The 25,879-nt window shown below is 37.5% G+C and overlaps 1 protein-coding gene and 1 long non-coding RNA gene across 9 annotated transcripts in view; one reads left to right on the top strand and one right to left on the bottom strand.

Annotated features, from left to right (window-relative positions):
- Window positions 1-19,278, top strand: part of ATP2B2 (ATPase plasma membrane Ca2+ transporting 2) — a 541,726-nt gene extending 522,448 nt beyond the window's left edge. For 5 of the 8 annotated variants that reach the window (XM_034775811.1, XM_034775816.1, XM_034775812.1 and 2 more), the window contains one exon: window positions 15,678-19,278. In XM_034775811.1, the coding sequence (XP_034631702.1) occupies window positions 15,678-15,989 (312 nt within the window). In that variant the 3' untranslated portion in view covers window positions 15,990-19,278. Of the gene's footprint in view, window positions 1-1,555; window positions 1,728-10,273; window positions 10,330-15,677 lie in introns of all 8 variants that reach the window. The other 3 variants (XM_034775815.1, XM_034775813.1, XM_034775814.1) reach the window with 2 other exon arrangements.
- The window catches only part of LOC117880091, a 65,850-nt gene that overhangs the window by 6,218 nt on the left and 33,753 nt on the right, over window positions 1-25,879 (bottom strand). The window contains exon 2 of the long non-coding RNA XR_004646472.1: window positions 4,400-4,488. This is a non-coding gene — a long non-coding RNA (uncharacterized LOC117880091). The remainder of the gene's footprint in view (window positions 1-4,399; window positions 4,489-25,879) is intronic.

The raw sequence follows: 25,879 nt of genomic DNA, 5'->3' as shown, positions 1-25,879 counted from the left end.
AGGAAGAAGAACATCAGACTGAGTTAATTCTGGTTAAAATGATCTTGTAGATATTTTATCAGCAAATGGCAAAAAGAAAATGCTGCATGTTAAAATGAGATTTAAAACAACGATACTTTTTTCTGAAAACTGGTTGACAAAACACATGCCAATGTGTGTGTAGGAGCAGCTGTCATGACTCTAGCTTTGGGAGTCCCTGGAAATTGGAAACCCAGGAATATAAAACTAGGGGTGACAGCATCTTTAAAGAAGTGATGGGATGAATTCTCTTTTCATGTATACCAGTGTATACCCCCATTGCATTGTGGTTATACTGGTGTAACTGAAAGGAGAATTTTGTGCATTATTCCTAAAAGGGCTTTGTCTCTAATATTCATCCTTCATTATCATCAGCTGTCAGAGGGAGATTAGACCCTCTAAACTCAGAGCTCACTCTTTTGTAGCTTAAACTAATTAGGAAGTTCCTTGCTGCAAACTTCTCTATATTAATGACACAAATGCTTGCAAAGTACAAGACTATTTGTCACCAGATTTCACATGTAAAAGCAGTTGTATTCTAATATAAAACATGAGGGAAAATGAAAATTCAACTGTATAAAATGTTAAACATTTCATCAGCTTGTCCTCTGAGGCCAATAATAAGAGTATTCATAAAGCGTATAATGTGTAATATTGACAGGCAGCATTGCAGTGCATATGGGAACATGTCTATATTTCTCGGTAATTTAAAATAACAACATTGCAATGTGAAACACAAGTAATTAGTAGTTCAAAAGTAGCTTAACTTTATTTTCTGAGTAATTCCTATCTGCTCTGCATCGAAAATAAAAACAGTCTGCTTCAGAGAATTATTTTCTAATCAGCAATTACAAAATACAATCATTCTTGATCATTGTGCCTAATTTTAATGATTTTTCATTAATAATAATGCAATTCAGAATAAATAAAGCATCTTGTAGTTATATTGAGCTACTATGTTAGCAACCTTGAAACTTCTAAATTGAAAAAGCAAATCCAATTATTTTGAATAGTTTTTAATATTTCTTTATTACTAGAGAGTTGGGTGACTGAATTTTGTTTCCCCTCTGAAAGAAAATCTAGATGGCAGTAATCAAGTAATATTTATTCTCAGTAGAAAAGATGTAGATTATTATTATAGAATAGTAGGACTGGAAGGGACCTTGAGAGATCATCTAGTCCAGCCTCCTTCATTCAAGGCAGGACTAAGTGTTATCGACCAACGTCATCCGAGTATATCAACTGGGGTGCACATATATGTAGGATGGTTTAAATTTCAAAAATTTATGGTCCAAATCCTGCGTTAGTGTAAACTGGTGCAGCTTCCCTGACGTCCATGGAGGTGCTTCAATTTACCCCAGGAAAGAATTTGGCCATATTTATTTCCACTTGTTAAAAGGAACACTCATGACTTTGATTCATTCAACTGAAGTAAAACTGCATGCATGGTTGAGTATTTTTTTAATTATTATTCCTGTCAGTTGTGCAACTGTGTCCATTCCTTAAGCAACTTGTCTCATTCTTTCCTCCGTTGCAGATCGAAGTAGTCAATACTTTCAAGAGTGGCACTTCCTTTCAGGGGGCTCTAAGGAGACAGTCCTCCGTCACAAGCCAGAACCAGGATGTAACCAATATTTCTAGCCCTAGTCACGTATCGTTATCCAATGCTCTTTCCTCTCCTACCAGCACATCTGCTGCTGCGGCTGGGCGTGAGTGTGTATTCTTAATGCATCAGATCTACAGAGATGCCAACTCACCTACTAGTCATTCAGGACTTATCTATATTGCCCTTTTCCCACTTATCAACTTATGCAAAACAAAGCAAAAACCCACACATAACTCCACCACTAATACACCTTTAAAGCTGAATTACTTTGTATATTGTAGATACACTTCTTTGACCTTTTTATTACAGGTCCTTATTCAGATCAGTAGGATACCAGTTTCTGGTCACCCACTATGCAGTAACATAGATTTCTCTAACATTGAGTTTTTTCTCTAACATATTTCCTCATCATGTTTGATGTATTTATTTGTATTACAAAAGATTTCCTTAAAATCACTCTGTTGTTGCCTCATGTTAACAAACGTGATTACAGCTCTTTTGCTTAAAGAGAAAGTGTGTTAAGCTACATTTTATATTGTAGCAAGCATTATAATATTTAAATATTTAGGGAATGATTCTATTGTCAGCAATTCAGGTGCGCATCAATGCTTATTTTACAAATTAATTCAGTTACGTTCTTAGTTCATTTCTTAGTGAAGAGCAGCTTTCCACATGAATCAAACCCCACCCTTACAAGCTGGCACTGTCACTCTGTTTTTTTGTTATATTTACAACCACATGCAATAGGCACCCATCACGTAGTCTGGTTGCCCTTACAGTGCTTAAAATTAATCTCATCCTGCCTTAAAGCGCCATCCCTGCAGTGTTCTGAATAGAAAATAAACCTCCAAAGAAATATTTTAAAAATTCCCCTTTGTCAGTCTTCTTCCTGAATGCCTGAGAGAAAAGTTGAGCCTAGCAGCATGTCTGACCATTTAATAAATCTACATGCTGGCAGATCAAAGAGGGAAGTAAATTCCAAAGCCATGAGCCCCCACAAGAAAAAAACAACAAAATACCTTTCCCCCTTATTTATAGAAGGGTTCAAACTTGAGTGCCTCTGGTGATCTCATCTGTAGTAATATAGGAGTGATGCAATCTTAGGTAAGCATTTAAGGCTTTGAAAGGTCAAAACTAGCAACTTAATTTCACCCAGAAGCTCAGCGTAACCCATGAAGATTCCAGAGCAAGCTTGTATGTGCTCTCAATAAATAGGCAGCCACATTCTACACCAACTTCAATTTCTGAGTGGTCTCAAGACAGAGAGTGGATTAGTTGCCTAATCTTGAAGTGACAGGGGCATGGAGAAGTGCAGTAAGATCTGTGTCCAAAAGGATAAAAAGGAGTGTTGTTGGCTGAGACTGCTACCCTTGTATGCAGTAGCTGATATCGGGGTAAACTACCTCCTATCAGGGCCAGCTCCAGGTGCTTGGAGTGGCCAACGGCAAGGGGCAGCACGTCCAGCTCTTCGGCGGCAAGTCCCACAGTCTCTCTTGGAGGGAAGGACCCGCTGCCGAATTGCCGCCGAATAATGAAGCGGCGGCAGTAGAGCTGCCGCTGATCATAGCTTTTTTTTTTTTCCCCACCACTTGGGGGGCAAAAACGCTGGAACCGGCCCTCCCTCCTACATTTCCAATTTGTATCACAAATGGCAGCACGCTTACTTGGGTGCAGATGTACTTTTGTCAATTTCTGCAGTTGCTTCCCCCACCCCAATGTCTCATCTTCATTGAGCTTTAGTCCGGTAGCTCTATTCAAACAGATGCTCATCTGTTCCACTGCATCAGCCGTAGAGATGGAGACATAGAGCTGAATACTGCCAACACACTGAAGGTGCCTCATCCAGGGTCTAGTTACTAACCTCCCTAACCAACACGTATCTACGTTGAACAGGATAGGGAACAGAATACAAGAACCGTCTCATCTGATGAACAATTTCCCATGATAGCCCTCTAGGTTCTTTCAGGCAAATAGAAGAAGAGCTACTATAAAGCTATCCTGCTGTGGGTCACAAATGTTTCAACAGCATCTTATAGTCAGTGGTCTCAAACAATCGATCCAATAAAATCAGCATTGGCAATTCATCCTCATCCCTCCTCTTCTTGGCAATCTCAGCAAAGAGACTAAAGGTTGAATGGCATGGAGTCTAAATTCTCACACACACCCTTTGCACCTACAGATAGGTCTCATCAGGGCATGCTTGAGGCACCTTGCCAGGGCAGCATGGAGAAGCTTAGATTGTCATTATCTGAATTGTACCCGTTCTGTGGATAAATAGAGTATGATGGCCTCCAGGGCCATGAAGCTAGCTTTGTATTTATTTGAAAAAATAACACAGAGTGGCTGATATTTCAAGGTAACTGTGTATGTGCACCTGCATGTCAGAGAGCAACTAGAGTCTGGTCTTTAGGTAGTAGTTTGTTTAGACTGCTAAGGCATTATTAGTTAATTAGGGTATCTGTTTACATTAGCTTTTTAAAATAATATTTTAGTCATAATAGATGGTGCTGCTTGTGAAGCACTCTGGTTAGGTATTGGTTATGAAAAGCTTTATATATTCAGGATCATTAGCTAGTTTCAGCAACTGAATAAAACTATTTTTGCTTCATGAAGCCAGATCACTTTTTGATGCACTTGTGAAGCCCCTGACCCCCCTTGCAGAAGCCCTCTCCAATTCAGGCTCAATGACATTAATAATAATAAAAAAAAAGCATAACAAATCAAAGAGAATAAAGCGAATGTTCAGCAGGAAGGTGTATCTCCCACAGCACATACCCTATGTTTTGTTTGCTTTTCCTTGTAAGCCCCCAATCTCTTGGTTCTTAGTGCGATGTTCCAGGACTGCCCTCCATCACGCTGACTACCTAGGGTAAATTAAAAGATAAATAATTAAACAATTAATCCTTTCTTCCTTTGGTGGGATAAATGGTACCTCAGTCTCTGAGAAGTAACATATTTTAACCATCTAGGACACTGGAATGTTTAAGGGTGTTCTGTAGCTATAGCTTTATAAAAGGCATAACTGAGTCTGAGAGAGGCTTAATACCCAGTACTTACTTTTTTATTGGGGGTATTTTGTTTATTTTTAGATGAACTTCCAATTTTTTTAATTTCTGGGAATCTCTTTGAAAATGTTTTCTGTGACATTCAGTAGGGATGACACATGTTAAGTTCCCTGGGAGTGTAAAAACCACCTGTTTAACATAAATGTATTGAAGTTGTAGCAGTGGGAGGACCGTCCATCCATTAATGCAGCTCAATTTATCATGGCATTTAGGTCTACATTTTAAAATGTTACTGGTGATTTTGGGTGACCAACATGAGATGCCTTAAAGCACTCGCTGGAAATCAGATCCTTTATAGATATCACTTTAGGGTCTCCAAATTTAGAAATCTAAAAACTTTGAAAATTTAAGCATGATGATATAGGTTATATCAGGGACCATATGGCAGATCTAATACTACTAAGTACTTGTACAGTGCTTTACTCATTAAAGCTCTGAACAACTAATTGTTAATCCTCACTGCACAACTATAGGATTAGTAGCATCCCTAGTTTCCAAATAGTGGCCAATAATGGCCAATATATTAGACTACATAGATGGGAGGGGAAATTATTTATCCAATTTTATATATGCATAGCTTGAAGTCTGTAATGTAAGAGCCAATCAGAATTGACTATGCAAATTAAAAATGCCCAAATGGTGGTATACAATAGCTTGCGTACTCTAAAATACACAGTGGGGTTATACTAGAAAGAAAACACATGGAAATGAGTCCACATACAGAGCATGCTATTAGTGATGCTCTAATACATAGAGAATTTTTTTCGGTTAACACTTAGCTATGTATTATTTCATTGATGACATATAATTACTTATATTACCTCAGATCAAACAGATATTACCACACCCAGAGTACTATGTGAGATGCATTGCCAAGTCAAAGCCTGTGGGTTTTCAGCCTCTCATAGATGGGGAACATAAGAATATTTCAGTTGTTATAAAGTACGTTCATTAAAAGTAATCTTATAGGAAAAATACTTTATTTTGGTTCTCAAGATGTCAAATTATGCTGATACTGTTTAGTTGTCACAATGTTTTAGTATTAATTGAGAGAAGGCCTGTAGTACCAGGGTTTACCTCTCTTGATCTTAGCTTGAGACAATAATATAGCTTGGGTACATACTCCAACCAACCTGAATCTAAAGTGGAGATAAAGCCTTTTCTTTTATATAACAGTGCAAAAACAAACACATACAGACACCCCGAAAACCCACAAACAGCTATTTAAATACATCACAATGTTTACATATTTGAAATTGCAAATAGGAAAGAAATGTACAAGCTAAGGTTCTATATGCAACATTAACTTGGCCATGTTCCAAGCTTTATATGCATTTTTATAGTATAGATTATATACTATGAATAGTAATATATGACATACTATCAATTGGAAATCTAGTCAATTTTAAGAACTTACATTAAGTTCAGGTACCACTCTTTCCTTGCCAATTTGGATGGTTTTACAGTAACACTTTTAAATTTTCTTACTCCCTGTTACTTTGGGAAAACAAAAGAGTGAATTGAATAAAGCCCTGAGGCAGCAAAGCACTTTAAATACATGTGATTAACTGCAGACAATGACCGCACATGAAGTGGTGGGGGCTGTTGTCTGGCTGGTTGGAAAAGGTGTGTCCCTTTAAGGGCCAGAGAGTGACTTTCTCCTGCAGCTGCAGACCAGATCAGTGCAGTGATGCTGGCCCATTCCTCCGCACCCCCTCCCCTGGTGACCAGAAGAGAGAAGGAACCATATAGGTCCATATCAGTGCAGGAAAAGCCCCCTTTTACCTGGACCAGGCAAAGCAGGGAATAACTGTAGAGGGAAAGAGTGTATCTAACTGTACACAAATTAATCAAGCTGTTTTTTTCTCATCTCTTTCAATTATAGTACTTGTATATTACTCATATCATTAGATAAATCTTCTGACAGAAGTGTGATTTCTAAGCTGACAGTTTCCCTTTAAGACATAATTAACACACACCCCACCCAGCCCAACGTAAAAAAACCTCTAGAAAATAAAAACGTGTATATAAGGCAGGAGATACATAAAGTTGCTGTCTGAATGGAGACAGGTTTTCTGTTCATGATGACTGTAGGTAACAACATTTTTTTAAATGAAAGTTTAGAACTTGCAAAATACTTTAAAAGGCAGCAAAATTGCTGAAAAACCCTATGCTCAGGCAATCTGCAGAAGGTTCTGTACTTGCAGGAGGTTTTTTTGCGGGGGGGGGGTGTTATGTTAGGGCTATTTTTGTTTGGAAGTTTTGGATAATTTTCTGTGTAGATTTCACTGAAATATTTGCACTATTTCTAATGTGAATTATGCTAGCAACAGCCTCATTTGAGGCCAGGTATACTGTAGGAGCACTTTGCCGGTGGAGCTACACCTGTATACTCTATCAGCGTAGTGTTCCTATCGTGGACACAGCTTACACTGGCAAAACTGTGCTTTGATGGCATTACTTATTTCAGACCCAGCCAACCAAAATAAGCTATACTAGCAAAACTACAGTTTTGCAATATAAATGCATCTATATTAGGGGCTTTTGCCAGCATAGCTATGCTGGTCAGAGATCATACCTCTTCACACCCTGGACTGACACAGCTGCGATGGCAAAACTTTGGAGTGCACAACTGGCCTTTATCAACTGTAAAGGTCAGATAAGGAAAATCCACAATGAGATCACAAACCAGAACCATTTAGCTTCTGATTACAATCTTAAAAGGTGGCCACTGAATGTGCTCATAAGTGATTGAAGATACACTTCTATCTTTGGAGTTTTTTACAGTTTCAAAAAGAAAATTAATGGCCAATAGCCTTCAATTTAAGACCAAGTACATACCAAGGTTCAACCTTCAGCTGTTCTTTGTGGCAGTCCTATTCAAAAGTGAGCTTAGATTTCTTTATTCTGACGGGGGAGAGAGGGAAATGGTCATTTTCCCATAATTCCAAGATGGCTGAGATTTTGATCAGATTTGTCAGAAAAAAATTATCTACAGGCATATACACCAGGCATGCAACATTTTTGACCCAAAAGGTGAATGTTCTAGAGAGTTATGAGTATATGCAAACTATATTAGGGGTTATAATGGAAACTTACCTATAGTGGACTCTAAAATTTTAATTAATTTTTTTAAAATTTTCATCCAGCATTTGGTGCTAAAAATAGTCGTCTTTCTCTGACACAAAATTAATTTTAGTCTACAGTAGCCATTTTTCATCTGTAGTATAAAGAATGGCTCCTGTACCAGTTATGTAATCTGGCCTTCTGTCCTGTTTGGAGTGATTAACATTTTCCAGCTTTGTTCTTACCTGTTCCAGGCACGTATAGCTTTCTATAATTACACACACTGTGCAGCCAGAGAAGTGTGCACATGTGGGTGCATTTTATATCTAATATAAAATATTCTAAGAATAGAATCTCCCCATCAAGACCTTCTAACTTTAAATTAAATGTCAAAGCAGAGATTAGCCATCAGTATCAAATCATATTCAGATAATGGACCAAGTCCTGCTTATTTAACTCACGAGTTCAATGAGATTGCCAGCCTTAGACAAGTAGTCCCTTTGATTTCTACAAGGCTAATTATATAAAGGCTATTCAGATGAGTAAAGCAAACATGATTTACAGAATAAGCAGAATTAGATTTTAAAATGAATTAAAATCTCAAAGCTTGTCTGTAAATGTTGCAGAATTCTAGAATCCACCCTGTGTAAGGTAATTCTTGTGACTTTATTGACTTTACAGGCATTCTTCTTAACTTTGAAAAACTAGTTATTGGAAAAGATGATGCCAGGTTTGATCTCAGTCGCACTGCTGTAGGACGAGGGGGTACTCTATTGACTCCAACAAAGTTACTGCAGATTTACACGTGTTTACCTGAGATCAGATGCTGGCCCTCTGTGGTTCCCCTACAGTGAAACTATTTAGATTGAAAAACTAAATATACAGCCAAATCCTGCTCAACTTATCTAGATACAGTAGTTCCACTGAAGTCAACTTCGTAGGTTTGCGCCCATAATGTAGAAAGTTTCTTAAAATGGTAAATTACTAATATATAAACTAGGGCTGTCAATTAAATTACAGTTAATGCATGCAATTAATGCAAAACAAATTAACTAGATAAAAATAGTCATGATTAATCGAGTTTAAACAGTAATAGAATATCAATTTAAATGTATAATAATACACCTGTATTCATACAAGTCCACTCAGTCCTACTTCTTGTTCAGCCAATCACTCAGGCAAACAAGTTTGTTTATATTTATGGAAGATAATGCTGCTTGCTTCTTATTTACAATGTCACCTGAAAACAGGTGTTCGCATGGCATGTTGTAGCCGGCGTTGCAAGGTATTTACGTGTCAGATGTTCTAAACATTCGTATGTCCCTTCATGCTTTGACTTGTGGGCTCTAAAGTTTTACATTGTTTTGGTTTTGAGTGGTTATGTAAAAAAAAAATCTATATTTTTAGGTTGCACTTTCTTGATAGAGATTGCACTACTTGTATGAGGTGAATTGAAAAATACTATTTCTTTTCTTTTTTACAGTGCTAATATTTATAATCAAAAATAATAATATGAAATGAGCACTGTGCACTTTGTATTCTATATTGTAATTGAAATCAATATATTTGAAAATGTAGAAAAACATCCAAAAATATTTATAATAAATTTCAATTGGTATTTTATTATTGTTTAACAATGTGATTAAAACTGCGATTAATTGCAACTATTTTAAATCTTGTGATTAATTGTAATTATTTTTTTGGTCGTTTGACAGCCGTAATATAAACCCTGTTTGTATCTGCTACAAAAGTTTCAAAATGTTAGGGCTGTATTGACAACTGTGTGATATGTTAAAGATGAGATGCTGTACTGAGTAGATACCCTGGGCATGGTTCAGGTCTCACACCATTAACGTCAGTAGAGTAACAACAGTGTGATCAGAATCAGGCCCTCTCTGTGTTTATATAATAGTACACCCATTGTTCTGTTCTCACCTTGCTGCTACACGTGTGACTTCTAAGAGCTCTACTTGAAGTTACTGTGTGTGCACGCAGAAAGAGGGTGCTGGACCCCATAGCCTTTGTATTCATTTGATGCTTTAAAAAGTAAAAAATAAATACATAAAAATTGCCACCTAAAAGTTACTGCATTTTCATGTAGCTTCTAATTTTCACAATCTCAACAGCTTGCAATACAGAACATGTTATTCAGAGCATTTACAAGGTGACTTCAGTACATACATCATCCCAGTTTATGGACTTTTTGATTTTGCTCACCTAAAAATGCAAAAAACCACAAGAGAACACACACAAAAGGTCCCATACATGATTCCTGTTCTGTTTCAAAGCTTCACACCAGCTACAGTACTTTACCAAACACCATCACTGTAACTTTTGCACAACCAGATTCTTGACATTGCCAGGTACACCTAAGAGTTGGCATCTCTTTGCAAAATTGACCTCTTGTTTACATTTTTATACTAATCATCTTACTGACCTTTTAGTAGAATTGAATTTATTTGCTTTTGCAGTATCCTACTCTCTACTGTCTGAATATTAAATGTGTTTGTTTTCCCAGAGGGCTAGAGATCACTGGACAAAAGGGTTCAGCAGGAGAGAGTGAAATAAAAAGAGGTTGTGAGTCTTTAACCTTGAGCCTGAAATGAATGTGAACCAAACTCAAGATACTTGGCTTATCTGAAGCTGGGTAAACATTCGAGTATAAGCCCATGCGCTACCAACCGTACTATACCTGTTGATCTTAAAACAGGTCCTATGTATTTCACCTTTAGACTGTTGTACGTAGGGGTGACATTTCCACTATTTAATCTTTTTCTTCTTCTGAGGAAAAAATCTGAAGTATTTAAAAATTGTATACCTTTTATATTTCTTGCCTGATGCAATATTTTAAGTCTAACTTTCAGGGTGGGATGAAACTGAAGAGCTTTTTTTTATTACAGCTACAGAGAAGAAAGAAGTGGAAACTTATAGCTATGTCAAAATGTCAAGAAGTGTTGTCCCCACAGTCTTCTGTTAAAAGCAGTTCATTTTTTCTGTTGTCTCCATTACTGTGAGAGAAGAGGGCTGTATCTCATTGTTTGTCTTCCCTTGGCATTGTCGACATCATAAAAAAAAAATCATGACATGAATTCTACGTAGTTCATAACATACCAAGATATCCACAGCAGATGTCACAAGCTTTCACACATTGCACAACGAAAGCAAGCTTGTATAGAGCTCTGTAGTGTAATGCTAAACTTCAAAGAATAAAATGTTATAGAATTATAGACGACGATATTTACACAGGGGCTCTGATTCAGCAAAGCACTTAGACCTGTGCCTATCTTTAAGCATTACTCTGATAGGAATACTCAAATTTTTAAAGTTAAGCACATGCTTAAGAGCTTTGTTGAATTGGGACCATATAATTGTAAACAAAACATTTTTAATTAGCTTAGTGCTAGTTTAAATGGAAGTGCAATTAAAATGGCACCTATGAACTCAGCAGACCCACCCCCTGTGTGTATTCAGATTTGTTTTCAATGACTTCGATATTAAAAATATTTTTTCTCTTGCTAGCACCAGAGTCAGCAGAGCTCTGGGATAATTAACTGGGTTCTGTTGTGCCTCCAATGTAATAACAGGATTTTGAATTACATTTCTACTGCAGAATATTTTACTGGTTATAAGGCACATGCCAGAAAGAACAAATGTTGCTTTTCAGATCCCAGGCTGAATCTGCAGGGCTGCAATCAGAAAAAAAAATCTACTTCTAAACTAAGTAAAAGTAATCCTGTAAATGAGAAGTCATTGGGAGACACATACAGAACCACAAGATGCCAAGTCACTTTCAGAAGAGAACAGTATTTTTAAAATGTGTATATTATTGGCACATGTGGAATGTTTATCAGAAAATTATTTTGTATTTGTGCCTCAATACCTCTTTGATGGGTTTCACTCAAATATCTGAGTTACAAAAATATGCCAAGACCCAAGTTCAGTGTTTTGTGTTTCTTCTGCTGCTGTTGATCATGGTACTACCTGAAGTCGAGCAGGGAACTGCATTCCAGAAATACTGTGAGTGTTAGATTAATCATAGCTCGGTTAGCACTGAACTCCAAACTTGGGTCTTGACAGGCAGTAAAAGAGGTGGTGATTTTCAAATACTACATTTAATCCTACAGTTCTCACACTCAGGCAAAACACCCATTGAGATCAAAGTCTTGGTATGGAATGCGGATTGGACACATTCTGTTTCACAGATTCCAAGGCCAGAAGGGACCATTATGAACATCCAGTCTGACCTCATGTATAACAAGCCATAGAACTTCCTCAAATAGTTCCTAGAGCATATCCAATCTTGATTTTTAAAATTGCCAGTGATGAAGAATCCATCACGACGCTTGGCAAATTGTTCCAATGGTTAATTACTCTGACTGTTAAAAATGTACATCTTATTTCCAGTCTGAATGTGTCTAGCTTCAGCTTCCAGCCATTGGATCATGCTATACCAGGGGTAGGCAACCTATGGCACGTGTGCCGATTTTCAGTGGCGCTCACGTTGCCCGGGTCCTGGCTTCTTAAACATTTTAAAAACCTTATTTACTTTACATGCAACAATAGTTTAGTTATATATTATACACTTATAGAAAGAGACCTTCTAAAAACGATAAAATGTATTACTGGCACGCGAAACCTTAAATCAGACTGAATAAATGAAGACTCGGCACACCACTTCTGAAAGGTTGCCGACCCCCGTGCTATACCTTTCTCTGCTAGACTGATGAGCCCGTTATTAAATATTTGTTCCCCCCATATGTACCTACAGACTGTAATCAAGTCACCCCTTAACCTTCTCTTTGTTAAACTAAATAGATTGAACTTTGGGAGTCTATCACTGTAAACCATATTTTCTAATCCTTTAATCATTCTTGTGGCTCTTCTCTGGACCCTCTCCAATTTAAAACTGCTCAGTACTTTTGTCTACACACACTGTATTCTGTTTGGGCCAATCCTGCAGTCCTTACTTAGGCAGAACTCCCACTGACCATAGCAGGAGTTTTGCCTAGTTAAAGACCTTAATATGAGTTTGGTAATTTGAAAATCTGTTCCTTCTTTGCTAACCTGTAAAGACTTGAGTACAGATTACTGTGACTGTAATAAAGCCTTTGCCTGAGTAAAGGTTGCTGGGTCAATTCAAGCATAATCTTGGATTACTTTTGTTTACATAAAAATTTAATTCACATTTAAAAGAAAGCCACTTGACAGACTAGAAGTTAAATCTATTAGATTAGAATGAACTGTGTTCAAGAAAATGAAAGTGAATTTTTCACACCAATATATAAGGTGGGAAAGCTGCCATAACTAAGTGATAAAAAGATTATTTTTTATTCAGCTAGAGTATCTTATCAAGAAAATATGAAAGAAATGATAAACAGCATTTTTGAAAGTAAATATTACCTCATGAACTCAGTATACAGTAGGCATGTTTAAAAATTTCTCAATTTAAGATTTTTACCAGACTCCCATTTTATAGTTCTCCATAAGAAATATGTTAATTATTGTTAGTCTGTGGTGGTTTTGCATTCAGCTTTGCACTTTAGAAAAGAGTAGAAAGGCTGAGATAACTCAGGGAACTAGCATACCAGCTTTTCTGCTCTGGAAATGTAGTTCAAATCCTATCTTAAGTTATGAGTGCAAATGTGTTTCTTAGCCTAGTCTCCATTTGTGCACATTATAAATCCATCATGTACCATGACACAATTCAAGTGGATTCTGCTCAAATAAAGCCAATGTCTCTAATATCAGGGACTGTACAGGTCAAATTCTAGGTATTGTATGTTGGCAGATATAATGAGGTTGTAATATCCTACATAGAGACCAAGTTAGCCACACTTCCTCCTGAAGCTCTGCTTTTCTCCTGCACCCTGACAGCCTCTTGGAGGGCTGGCTCTTCCTGCACCGCAGAACTGCTCAGGTTCTTCTGTGCTACTCTGCCAGTCTATTTCCATCCCTTCTAAAACACATAGCCAAGGTGAGGAGATGATCACATTAACATTCTATTTTGTGCTTGTTTCCCTGCTGTTACCATGTGTATTTGGCTAAGCAGGGAGTGATGTGTGGACCGACTGACAGGGCTATCTACTTGCGGGTGTCCATCACCCCATGCTATTGATAAGAGTTTAGATAGGTCATAAATGATCATTTTGGAGGACATAAGCAAGGGAAAAAGATAGGAGAAAGCAAATCCAAATCAGCCTCTAAATCTGTCCAGCCTTTCTCCAGTACTGCCACACATTCATAAGCCACTGGCTGGAGCTTTGAAACTCAGACAGGCTCTATGGTGGTTGATAGTATAAGAACATAGATAGATACTACCAGCTAAACCACACCAGCATGTTGATTGAACCATTCCACTTTCAAGACACAGGCCTCTGCCAGCTAGAAGAGAAACTCTAAAGTTTATCTATAACTACTTTGTAGACTAGCTACTAATGGGTAATCAAACATAGGGCAGTAATATGCATGTGTATCACCCAGTACATTTCAAACTTGTGTGGAGAAGCTCTCACAATGCCTGCTCACACCTTTTCTGCTTGTGCCATTGGTCTCTCTCTCTAATAAACACTAAAAATTCACTCATAAATTAAGGGATGAGTGAAAAAATAGAACTCATACTTAGTCATAAAACATTGCCAACAGTTCATAGTTTTGCCATTCTGTTTTTTCCTTTGACTTTTCCCCTCAAAAAAGTTATGTTTGCTCAGTAATAGCACATAGTGCAATCCTTCACTTCTTTTCTGACCCAATGAATTGGTCAACAGGCTATAGCTAGCTTTCTCCTCTTCCCCACCCCAAACACAGAACACTGACTGCCCTTCCCCCCACCCCCAGCAATGCTCTCTCCTTTTGCTCCTATCAGTTCCTACTGGCAGCACTGCTACTATGAAAGCCTAGTTGCTGATGTTGGTAGCTTTCTTTCACCTGTCTTCTTACTGATAGGAGGCTAAAAATAATAGTCATCTTAGCATAATAAGCTGACATAATTTAAAGACTTGGCATAAAATGTACAGCTTTCAGAATTTAAGCTTTTGAAGGGTATTTGCAACTGAGACACAGAAAAAGAAAGAACTTGCTGTTCTATGCAACCCAACAATCAATACATTATTTTATAGACGATCTTTGTATATTAATAAAAAATTAAACGGCTAAAACAGTGGGTCTATACTCGAGTGTTTACTTCACATATGCATGAAGGAAAAATAAAAGTTGGGTCAACAATTCTATGTTCACATTATCCAGGCTTCCAAGTGTAGTTGTTGTGTGCCAGTTATCTGTGTTCATGTGGTAACTGTGACTTCCCCTTCTGTGGTAGCATGGTTTTGCCTAGTATTTTGTCTGCTTGGCTTTTTGTGCTCCTGGCTGCCTTCATTTCGATTTTGCTTTGAAAACATCGTTTTTTTTGTTTGTACATTTGGCTCCTCTTTGTGTGTGTGTGTGTGTGTCTCTCATACGTACCTATCCGACTGTGTCTGTGTTTTGTGCTTTCCCGTTTGTGAAGTGTGATATGTTATATGTTTTTTTACTATACAAATGAGACTTTTTTTTTAAAAAAAAAAAAGCCTTTCTACTTACTCACTGCAAAACTATCAACATGCATGGTTCTACATTTGCATTAAAATTAACATGGCTTGTCTTTTACTAGGGATGTACCACATGAGTGGACGTTCACTTTCTTTAACCAGTGCTTCCCATCAGTTCCTTGATGGCTTTAAACTCAATTTGTTTTAATATTGCAGTTCGTACAGACACTCTAAATGCACAAAACTGAGCCACTCGTTTATGCATATAACATCCAGAGACTATGGACTTCGGCTGCCTGCACTGCCCTAACCATATGCTACATTTTTCAAAAAGTATTCTCTAGCACTGTACTCTAAAGGTTGTTACCTCTGACATCTCTTTCCTCTTTTTCCCCTCAGATCCGCGTCGTGAAGGCATTCCGTAGCTCTCTCTATGAAGGGTTAGAAAAACCAGAATCTAGAACCTCCATTCACAACTTTATGACTCATCCTGAATTTAGGATAGAAGATTCCCAACCCCATATCCCACTCATTGATGACACAGACCTAGAAGAAGACCCTGCTCTCAAGCTAAACTCTAGCCCACCGTCTTCGCTGAACAAGAACAACAGTGCTATCGACAGTGGAATAAATCTTACAACTGACACAAGTAAATCAGCTACCTCTTCTAGTCCAGGAAGCCCAATACATAGCCTGGAGACATCACTTTAGCTGAAAGTTCACTGCAAAAAAATATATAAATAAAAACAGCAACAGAAGTATATATATATATATATAGATAGATATATAAAAAACTGTGCTGGCTGAGAAGCTGTTTGAACTCTTATTCACTTTGTGACAAGTGAATGAATTACTGATCACAGTGGTTTGGGGGAAAGAATGAATGGCTGATTTACATACCCCTTTTTGCTCCCTTGCAGAAAAACAAAAACAAAGAACCCTCCTGCATGAATGTACTGTGCACTTCCAGCCCCCACCCCGCTTTCTCTCACGCGCGCTGTCTCTCTCTCTCTCTTTTTTTTTAAGCAGTAAATGCAGAGGACTTTTTTCTGAGGCTATTTATCCAATTCACTGGTCTGTGAGTTTTTTGAAATGCTTGTGTGGCATGGATTCAGTTGTATAGATTAATTTAAATAACGTTTTTGAAGTTGCAAAGCTTAACTTGCACAGTAGATTTGCACCAGTTGGACAGAGAAACTTAAACAATTATGAGATTATATATAGAGATGTATATACTTATATGTATATATAATTAATGATATACATATATATGTATATATCTATCTATATATTTAGTTATATATAAAGTTTCTTTGTTGGCATGTTGCCTTGTTTCTGCTCAAATTGCTCTGACTATTTTAACTTATTTATGTCCTAAAAAAAAAAAGAATGTAATTTGTTTACAAACCTGTAGATAATATCCTTAACTATTTGTAGAATTAAGAAAGCACTTCCTGCCGAAGTAGTATAAAAATTGCTCAGCTCTTTGAAAACTTCTGTAATATTGCACCTTGGATGTTTTATTACAACCGTGTTCTGATTTTGCCTGCCTTTTTTTTTGTTTTTTTTGTTTTTTTTTTGTTTTTTGGTTAAATAATGTAGATACTGCTAGCAAATAACAAAAGAAGCCAAAATATAACACATTGGATGTAGCATTGTTATCCTATATACAGGGCAGTGAACAGGCTTCCTTTGTTTCAAATACAAAGTTGAAATGATCAGGTTTTCTTTCCTCTTTTTTTTTTTTTTTTTTTTTAAATAAATTGCTTGAACTTGTTTTGGTGCAACACTCGATGGAGGCCATTTCATTGTTTCAGTGTATTGCAATGGCTTCTTCAAAGTATTTTTTAAAAAAAGTTGTTATATGAAACTCAGTTTAGTTTATGAATAACAATTCAAAGATAAGTTATATTTGGCTTTGTGTATGGAGATCAAACTAGTGTTGAAATATTGTGATATATTGTGTTGATTCTTTTCCGTTAGTAATTTAGACATTCATTTCTTTATTAATTACAAGAATATGGGCTGTTGGCATTTTGGATGGAAAATCACTATGGTTTATTGCTTTGACTTTTTAAAAGAAAAAGATAATCATTTTCTGCACTATCTAGATCTGAATGAAATTTTATGAAGTGTATATTGAAATGTGCTTTGTGTGATTTTTTTTATCAAGCTTGTCTTCCTGTAGTCACAAAATATACTGTAGCTAATTAACAATGTTGTTTTACCTATGTATTGAGCTTTCGACAAGGGAAGCCATTTTGAAAACCTGCAGTATCATGGGTGAGAAATATTTTTCAAGATGGTAATAGCCCTGGTAACTTAAATTTATGAGCTTATATAATCGCTATGTCAACCACTTGAATGCTAAGCACTTTGTGGGTCACAGATTTTTCATAAATAATTTTGTATTTAATACAAAGTTTGCTTCAAGACTTTTCAGCAAGCATATGATCTTTTCCATAATCTTGTACAGTGCAAAAGACATTTTGAATAACATGATCAATTATGCCAGAAAAACACTTTCAAACTAGCTTGATAAATTGATTTGTTGTTGTATTGTGTGTTGTTTTAAAGTTGACTAAGAAAGCGGTGCATCTCTGCAGTCACAAGAACTATTACGAGCCAGAGAACTCTCCAAACAATATTAGACTCATGGCCAAACTGCAGATTGAAATGACTAAAAGAGTTTTCAGGGTGCATCAGGACTATTCAGCCAGGTAAAACTCTAATCAGCTTGAATTGCCAGCTTCCGGACTTTTGTGCAGAAGCTTGAATGTTTTTTGGCTCAGACTCCTAGCTCACTGTCTGATTTAAACTTTTCACTGAACAGCAGATCTTTCAAGGCTTACAGAACTGTTTTCAACAGATACCGTTACCCATTTCTTAACAGTAAAAGCTGGCATGAAAACATAATTGAATTTAACTAATTCTTAGTAGCAAAGTGATTGAAACTTAGTAGCATTGTTCCTTGGATTGTAAATACAGGGACTGACCTTTGTATAACATGTATTGGGTTTCTATGGCCTATTTGGGATACCATGTTCAGAAAAAAAAGTTATCCATTCTATTTATAGGGAAGAGCCTCTGTCATTGCATTGGACTTGAGCAGCTACAAAATCTGTCAGTACTGGAACGTAATTTTCAATAACTTAACAATGATGATTTGCCTTTTATTTTCAAGCTATCTTTTTCGTCAGATTCTTTCTTTGTTTCATTTGATTTAATTTTCCTCTAGTAGAACCCATTCAGAATACCTATAGGGTACCATTTGCAGACTTGAAAAACTGTTTAAAAATAAATGAACACAACATTCTCTGTGTGTATATATAGTAAAAACATATATAAATTGAGATGCATAGAAAACTTGGGCTTCTGTGAGCAGAGACTGTGCTTTATGTATATGATAAATGATAGACTTTTTTTAAAAAAAATTAGAATAGTTATGACCTTTCAACTACAAGTCATGCATCACAATTCATTTCTTTTATTGCTTGACCTCGCTGTGATGGGAACAATGGATCAAAAAACCAAAATGATCAGTTTGTTAAAATTCACTGCAATATATAAATGCTTGCTCTCTACATACTGTACTTAGCAGCATGAGATTTGTGGAAAACAATACAGTGGTACATTTGGCAATCCGTCCCATTAGGGGTTATTAACATATATTAATTCATCTGTTTTTATGAATTTTTTTATCTAGACAATAATTGTAAATAAAGAACTTACTGTCTCTGTTCATTTAATACTATGCAAAAGGTTATGCTTTCTATTGTTTATTCCTATTCCTACAGTGTGATGCTGGAATGTTTGTGGTTTAAAAAACAAAAAAACAAACAAAAAAGACAAAAGTAAGTAAAATATGTGATGTAAATTATTTTATAGTTTGAAACAAAATGATAAAGTTTTATTCTTGCTGCTTACTGTCTAATAGATATCTCCTGGCAGGAGCACAAGTGGAAAATTAAATAAAAATAAATTCACAAAGCAGCATGAACGATAATGGTCTGAACTTAACATCCTTCTTTATTTACACTTTAAATCAATAAAACATAACTTGAACCCCATGGGCATATTTTAATGTGGGGGGTGGATGTTTGCACGCGTGCATGCTTCTCTTTTTTTTTTTTTAAGTAGAGGTATGAAAATGATTGTTAAAGCCTCTCATCCAGCGCTTACAATGACACCCTTAGGTCTGCACCACACACCCTGACAAGCCAGCCCAGAGCACCATTGTTCCTAACAAACTGTAGTGCTAGCAGTCAGTGACAAAGATTGCAATTTCTGGTGTTTGCAGTCTGGTTCCACTACTTTGTCCATGTAGTGGTGGCTTGGGGTGCTGGAGATCACAGGTAAGATGTGGCTTTTATTTTGATTATGTGTTTGTTGGTAGTGATGAAGCCCCTACATAGGAGACTTGTGTAGTTTAACATTAGCCCTACATTGAGTATACATTTTAATACAAATTAGATCCATTTTCCTACCACTTTTTCACTTTTGGTGGTAGTTTTAGTACATCTATCTTGATAGTGTTTCTTCATTCCTCTTTACCTCCATATTGGCCCCAATAATCATATTAAAACAAGCACCAATGCTTTTGGGGGTTCAATCTAGAGTCTGAATCCCTCCCTTTGGAAGAAGGCCCTCAAGCTTTTGGGATATGCCCATTCTGTGAGTAAGGGCCCAGCCCTGAATTTACAGGGTGGGGTGGGGGTAGGGGTGTTCCAACTAACGAGTGCTACAGCTGTAGCATAAGTTGCTTTGTAACAAAGCTCTATGGCAGTTGTTTTCCCTGTTAGCAATAAAGTATTGAAATTAGCATGGCAGACATACAGCATAGAACAGTGCTTACTTTGTAATGAAAGAGGTGCAGGGGCTCAAGTGACTTTTTTACATTTATAACTGATGCAGCGAGCCCAGAGGGGCTGGGCTATGAACTGCCAAGCCTAGACATGCTGAGGTTCAGCCCTAGCACAAATTAAGTACTGGCATAGAAGCTTTCTCTGCATCTGCTAATGTTCTGCATGTTTTCCTACTCCATGAGCTTCACTAGCTTTGATACCAGATTTGTCATTAAATATAATACTTGAGTTCATCATTCAAATTGGACACAGGAAGATACCTGGCACTGAGGTACAGATTCATGCAGGTTAACCTCTCATCTCACTGGAAGTTCAAGTGTCAAACAAGATATAGTGTCAAGTATCAGAGGGGTAGCCGTGTTAGTCTGGATCAGTAAAAAGCAACAGAGAGTCCTGTGGCACCTTTAAGACTAACAGATGTATTGGAGCATAAGCTTTCGTGGGTGAATGCCCGCTTCGTCGGATGCATGCATCTGACGAAGTGGGCATTCACCCACGAAAGCTTATGCTCCAATACATCTGTTTGCTTTAAAGGTGAAACAAGATATAGGAAGCTCCAGGTAAGTAACTGTCCTATAGCCACACTTTTTAAAAAGCAGTACAGTACTAGTGATAGGTTTCCCTCCCCTCCCTTCCCTAGAGCTCAGGTTCTTATGAGCTGATAAATATACTAGGAAAAGACCAGTTACCTCTGGCAAGTTTGGCACAGGACTGTCAATACTTGTAAAACAGAAGTAAGTACTGAAAATGGGCAAGGGGGAAAGGGGGAGCATAATGAATAAAGCTCTGAAAATTTTACAGAACACCTGAAAATAATGGTTTGTTTTCTTTTACCATAAGTTGCATATTTATCACTAGGCAATAGGTTTGTTGGATTCACTGACCTTTGGTTTGATTTGGGGAAAAAACTTTGGTGTGACCCAGTGTTAAGAACTTACAGTACCCTGGATGAAGATTCCCTGCCACCCTTCTGTCATTGTTAGCAGCCCCCTGTCCTGCAAACACTTAAGCAATGAATATAATTTTAAATGGGCAGCCCCATTGACTTCAATAGGATTACTCACGTGTGCAAAAGTATGGATGTGCTTAAGCATTTGCAGGATCAGTGCTTAAGATCATTCAAAGAATTCCTCAATATGTTTTGAAGAGTAGTGCATGTTTTAACATTCTACTGCCTTGGGGGATATACATTATCTGTTGCAGATTTTCAAGTGTGTGTTGTGAAATATATTTTGTGTGTGTGTGTGTGTGTGTGTGTGTGTATAATCAAGAGTGCGGCTCATTATTTTACCAATTCCCTATCCTTTGCAAATGGAGTATTGAATGACAGAAGAGGAACTGCAATAATAAGGCTCAGATAATGTTCATTATAAACAAATATTTTTATTTTGAAATATGGAATGCAATAGTAATGACACTGACTAGGTGACCAGTGATAAATCCTGCAATTGGCCATGTAAGAGATGGGCTGTTATAGTTTCTCATTATTTTAATGTCAGATGTCAATCCCAGGTTCAAGGAAATGCCTTAAACCCCTGTTATAGTTTTGAAGTGTATGACTGTATTTGACCTTTTCCTGATCGCCACATTTTTTCATAAGCCTTATTATTTTTATAATCAGTGTAATATTCAAAACTGATCTATAAAGATTCAAACACCACTCAAAATTTACAACGTTGTTAATGCCTCCTGGGAAACTGAGAAAAGTATTTTAGTTTCAAACAAACCTGCCTGTTTTTTTTTAAATGTTGTTTCCTTTACTTTTGTTTGTCACCCTTCTCAACAGTGTGCAAATGTATGGTACATGTGCAAAAAAAGTAAGGAGTTTTCAGTGGATATCCTGATGCTGTGATAGGACAAATGCCACTACAAATATTTCACATGGTGTTGACCTGGTGTAGGAAAAAGGTGCAGTCATGCCATAAACAAAGGGAAGTAAAGGAAAGCAGAAGACTAAGACAGAACAATAAGGAGATGGAAATATGTTGGTTCTTCCTCCTATACTCCTTGGATGAGCTATCATCTGAAACGAAACAAAATCCTAAAAACTCACTTGTGCTGTTGGTCTCCCCTAAACATTATCATCTAATGCAACAAACACCGAGTTAACATCCTCTTCCTATCAACCTTTAGCAACTAAGGCCCTGATCCTACAGTGAGCATTGTGCTGCCACAGAGGGCCGCATCTGCCTGGCGCAGGTTGCAAGATCATGGTTTAAGGGTCTGATTGAAAGCCCACTTGAAATCAGTAGATGTATTTCTGTTGACATCAGTGGGCTTTAGGAAAGGCTCCAATCTGCATTCCCAACATCATCTCTAAATTCAAATAAAAAGCATCTCTTCTAGTTTTACAGGTGACAACAACCTGGATAGAATAAGGTGCTCTACTTGGTGACAATCAAGCTGGTAGTGCTGGAAGCATAGAGGCTCAGTACTCATCATTCATCAGGCATCAATAAAAGGTCTAGTGACAATCTGCTTCATATAGAAAGAAACTGATTATAGAATACAAATCTAGAAAATGATTGGCTTTATTGTAGCGTAGGTAGAATTTAAAGCACACAAAAAAGTAAATACTGTAAATTATCTGATAATTTAAAAAACTCTCTATAGTAATTGCTCAGTTTTGTTAAACTTAATTTTTGAAAACGAGAAGAACTGAGTGGCATAGAGTTGAAGTACAGATCCAGATTCTCACTTTAAATACTACTTTTGTGGTAACTTACATATGGGCAATTTAAAAAAAAAAAAGTAAAAATTGGAGTAAAGGTACGATCATCCATAATGGAGAGGCTGATAGACCTTAGAATCCAGTTGTTTACTAAAAAAGGAAGATTTTTTTAGCAAAGATACAAATCAAATGGTGCTATTTTCTCAACCCTGCTCTCCTATAGGTTCAAATAAGCTCTGTTTAGCTGAGCAATTGGCTCTATGAACATGATGAATGGAAGCATTTAGGGAAGGTTGTGACAGATGGAAGTTGGAGGATGGTGAAGGTAGGGCCTCATGGTATGATTGGGTAGGGTGGCTTTAGTTCTTGTTGGGAGCACTTGTTAATAGGAACATTTGAAAAACATGATCTCTAACCCTCTTGAAGAAAACTTTCTGGAAAACTTGTCCTAATTTATCTTTAAAGGGAGCCTATACATTTTTATATGGCCTTCTTTGGCTTTCATTATTGGTTATCTTAAATGAAGTAAAGATTTTTGTATTCCATTTTAGATTTTTAAATGGGTTTTAAATTTTATTGTAGTGCCTCAAAAAAAAAAAAAAAAAAAAAAAAAAAAAGAGACAAAGTAATAGACAAATATTAGCTGACTGTTCAGCCACTGGAAAAGCATATAGTATTTTTATCCAATCAATGTCCTACTAAATTTGAAATATGCTCACACCATTCTATCAGAACTTCCTTATTGATAATGAATGTTCTATAACTTGCTGGTCATGTAAACACATTCAATTTATTCATAGAATATAACTGTTAATATGACTAGATGATTAAAATTCACTACAGCTTGGGCTTCCTTTATAAATGACCCAGCCATTGCAGCAGTTATAGAACGTGACGACTCATCAGTACAGGAACACGGGAATTGACATGCCCCATAATATGAACTGGGTGCTGGTAAGCAACTGAATCAATTTAAGATCTTCCTGACAGAGCTTATGGAAAGGCCTCTGATCTAGGACTGAGGGACTTGAGCAACTGCCTGTAGGCCTGTGTTCCTCCAAAGCAATTGTAACCATCTGACATGTCCTTACTGTGCGTCTCAAGGTTCCAACTGTACAAGGGAATTTTTGGTTCCAGGACTGTGCTGTGAAGCCGGGGTGGGGGGATATTTGGCTGGCTGGCTGAATGAAGGGAACAGTGCTTTATGGCTGGGGGTGGAGGGAGATGAAAACTGTTTCAAAGGGGACAGCGTGATTGTTGACTCATCCCCTAGGAATGCAGGGCTTAAAAGGGGCAGCCCTGAGCCTGAAGCTCCCTTTTACACGGAGCAGTCTGACGCAGGACTCACCCTCCCTCCCCTTTATGTGGTAAAATACCAGGTTTGGTCAAGACGTGCTGTGGGCATTACGCTAGCCACTCCTTTTTTAGGGGGGCTGGGAAAGAATTTTTCCCTTATGACCATATTGACTTCGGTGCAGTTTTTTTTGTTTGTTTGTTTTTGCCTTCCCCACGTCTGGTTCATCAAGGGCTCTGTTCATGCACGGCATGATGGGTGGTAGGCTATATGTCACAACTCATTATTTAAGTGCAGGGCGGATGTCCAGTGCAGGTATTCCATAGGAAAGGTATACAGTGACCGGATAAATAGCTTAGAAAAGGACTTAAAAAGAGGTGTTCGTTAAAGGAATAAACCAATCATAGGAGTCCCCAACTGCCTCCTGTTCATTAAAGGAATGAACGGAGGGCAGTTGGGGACTCCTATGATAGATACTGCAAAGAGCCAACATCCCATTCTTATTACCCACCTTAATCTTCCTATGAGTGGGGTTGGATGGTAAGGTCCCAGCAATGGATTTGGATGGAAAAGAGGAGGAGCTGGTGGAAGCCCCCCGGGTATAGTAAGGTCCTGGCAATAAATTTGCTGGAGGGACCTAGATGGAAAAAGAGGGGGAGCTGGTAAAAGCCCCCGGGTAATTACAGAATAAACATGGGGTTACCCGCACTGTACACTTTTATCTGCCAGGTAGTCCCAGACATCTAATAATAAAGTTGCAGCCTGATTAAACCATGTCAAATGTCTCCTGTCCTTTTTTCGGTATAGCCAGACAAATGCCCTTGTTTGAAGTCAGAGTAGAGGGGCCAGGTATGTGTTTTTCCTCTCTCAACAGAAATGAGGGTAGTGGCCAGTGGGAGAGAATGAAACTATCATATTGGCCCATCCTGCTGTAGAAATCACTCATTTTCCTTTCATCTCATTTTTGTGTTAGAAGTTCTCTACAATAATGCAACTGCTCATCTTATCACTCTATTCTGGTTGAAAACATGTAGTAAGAATTTATATTCCACACAACAAAATGATGTTCTCCTATGTGCTCATATGACACACTACCCATTTATTGAGCCGTTTTTCATTTTCTCTCTCTAGCACACCGTGCATTTGATGTTGTAGGGCCTTTTGTTCTTGTTAGCACATAGGGCTTGATTTGTCCAAGCTCCTCTCAATGTAGGGATGTGAGAAGCCGTGGGGAGCTGGTTATGATTCTCTAATTCTGCAAAATCCTGTCCCTGCCATGAATTAAAACTGCCTTGGGGCTGCTCTAACTTACCCCACTCGCATAAGAGTCACCGCTGGAGGAATGGCATAGCAGAATGAAGCTTTGCTATGTCTCCACCCTCCCCAGTGTACCCCATATGCCAGGAGTAGTAGAGGGCAACTGATATAGAAGCTGGCTTTACCAGTTTTGAATTCCTTCACACCTGAGGAATACTCTGCTGCTTTGCACCCTCTAAGTGGCAGAAGCAGAGAAGGTGAATCTATCCAAGTATCTTGACAATAATTCTCATCCAAGCTGCTGAAAAAATATATCCCTTTACAGAAGAAATGTAAATGTGCCTCTCTCTCTTTTAAAGAGAAGGCTTTGAAAAATTTGTGTCCTATTTTCTCTCTTAGGCCAGTCTATCCATTTTTATAATGGGCACTTTCTAGAGAAGGGCTTCTTTGGCTTTCATTATTAGCAGGCTGAAATAAGACTCACCAACGCAGGGAATAAAATTGGCAATGCTGT

This window comes from Trachemys scripta, chromosome 7 (genome assembly GCF_013100865.1).
Source record: "Trachemys scripta elegans isolate TJP31775 chromosome 7, CAS_Tse_1.0, whole genome shotgun sequence".
NCBI classification, from domain to species: Eukaryota; Metazoa; Chordata; order Testudines; family Emydidae; genus Trachemys; species Trachemys scripta.
Note: the sequence above shows the minus strand (reverse complement) of the source record. Positions and strands in the feature narration are given on the sequence as shown.